Source organism: Lepeophtheirus salmonis, chromosome 5 (genome assembly GCF_016086655.4).
Source record: "Lepeophtheirus salmonis chromosome 5, UVic_Lsal_1.4, whole genome shotgun sequence".
NCBI classification, from domain to species: domain Eukaryota; kingdom Metazoa; phylum Arthropoda; class Copepoda; order Siphonostomatoida; family Caligidae; genus Lepeophtheirus; species Lepeophtheirus salmonis.
The window spans coordinates 44,835,051-44,836,733 of NC_052135.2; the positions used below are offsets into that span (position 1 = coordinate 44,835,051).

At 33.6% G+C, this 1,683-nt stretch overlaps 1 protein-coding gene across 2 annotated transcripts; it reads left to right on the plus strand.

The window, feature by feature from the left end:
• Positions 1-254: 254 nt before the first annotated feature.
• Positions 255-1,228, plus strand: LOC121117747 (uncharacterized). 2 transcript variants are annotated; one of them, XM_040712232.2, is made up of 3 exons: positions 255-370; positions 589-673; positions 736-1,228. In XM_040712232.2, the coding sequence occupies exons 2-3, from the start codon at positions 594-596 to the stop codon at positions 1,115-1,117; spliced, it is 462 nt and encodes a 153-aa protein (XP_040568166.1). In that variant the 5' UTR covers positions 255-370; positions 589-593; the 3' UTR covers positions 1,118-1,228. The 2 variants fall into 2 exon arrangements, with proteins under 2 accessions (XP_040568166.1, XP_040568167.1); XM_040712233.2 differs by having other exon boundaries at positions 276-414.
• The last annotated feature ends 455 nt before the right edge of the window (positions 1,229-1,683 follow it).

The window sequence follows — 1,683 nt, forward strand, 5'->3', positions numbered from 1 at the left end:
TTGTTACCATGTAAATAAAAGTATATAATGTATTCCCCATTTATCAATGAAATACTCAATTATATCACGTCTTTTTCCCCACCCTGACTTGGCCTAGATTACAACACTTTTTACAAATATACATATATACGTTTATAGGCAGTCCATACACCTAAACACATGCTCAAAATATATAAGCCTGCCCGTTCCTATTATATCATCCCGTCTTATACAGGGAATATATGTATATGTTAAGATTTGTTTTCTAAACAATTCAAAAACCTTGTCCATCATTTATTTCATTATAATTGTTCATTTGTGTCCTACGTGAGTTAATTTTATTTCTTCTCCAAGAGTTGAAATATAAGAGGTTCAGTTTTCAGGATTTCAGGTAAAATCTTTGTTCTTCATGGAGTGGACCCTTCCCTTACCTCAGTAAAGATTAATAATTATTTGGGTTATCAAATTGGGGATTTGTACAAATTCTTATTTTGATAAACGTAGAAGAATAAATTTTATTTATGAATGGAATAAACTCATGAATTTCATTCTAATTCACAGAAAGCTCTTTTTCTAAACATTAATCCTTATTTCTATTTCCCTTTTCAGTCACTATGTCAATAAACAATAAACTACGTTTGAATATCACATTAGAAGGCTCCCGAACACCAAACTACGTCAGTCCCTGTAACAGGTAACAACTACCTCCTTCCTTCAGATAATGTATTTCTTTTGCCATAAATCATATTATTTCAGTGCTCCCGGAACGCCTCTTCGTGGATTATCCCCATCCCGCTCCGCAACTCCCAACCCTTATGATGCTCCACCAATCAGCCCCTCAGTTCGCCGTGCACGTGAACTCAACAGAGACATTCGACGAGGTCGTAACTTCCGCGAAAACTCTCTTTCACGAAGAACACCCCTGCGCTCTGACTCCGTGCCCCGTCCTCCTGGCACAGAGTTGAGCTTTACAATCAAGCCCTCCATTGGAGGAAGAAAGGGATGGAAAATCATGCCGGAAGAGACTGAGTCGGAGCCCATTACGGATCCAGTCATACTTAAAAGAGTTGTGGATATGATTAAAGAGATGGAAATGAATGGGAGTGTGATTCCAGAGAGATTGTCGATACGAGTTTGAGGATTTTGTCGTCATGTTATTTAATTTATGATATATTACGTACTCTATAGAGATGTATTACATATGTAATGGTGTTACTATGAAAATACATATATGCTAGTATAAGAAAAATGTTTTATATAATAAGGACTCTTCCTTAATTCCACCTTTTTTTAGTTTACCAGTTGTATATGTACATTAGGGTGACGATTTTTTATGATATCATATCCTTGAGTTATTTTACAGATTTTTTTTTTTTTTTTTTTAATTTTAAAGTTATTGTAATTTGAGCAAAAAACACCGCACAATTGTATCTTCGCATGCTATAAAATACGCACATTTTCCCATCCTTTCTCATATTTAAAGTATACATTTGAAAAAATCAAAACAAAATATTAATTTGTATCTTATATGTTTAGAAGCAAAACAAGCCATGGGTAATTGTAACCATAAAAAAAAAAAGTTTTCAGTATCATTTGTGAAATCTTGGATTGGATTGTAATATCGAAGCAGAAAATAATTTTATATCAGCCTACCAATTGAGAAACACTACTCTAACACGCTTATTAAAAATATTTTATTGATAT

What these genes read in the sequence shown, in the direction of transcription:
- LOC121117747 (XM_040712232.2), top strand. Translation starts at nt 594, where the DNA reads ATGTCAATAAACAATAAACTACGTTTGAATATCACATTAGAAGGCTCC. An exon ending in TACGTCAGTCCCTGTAACAG is followed by an intron (nt 674 to 735) that starts GTAACAACTACC and finishes ATATTATTTCAG; the next exon opens with TGCTCCCGGAACGCCTCTTC.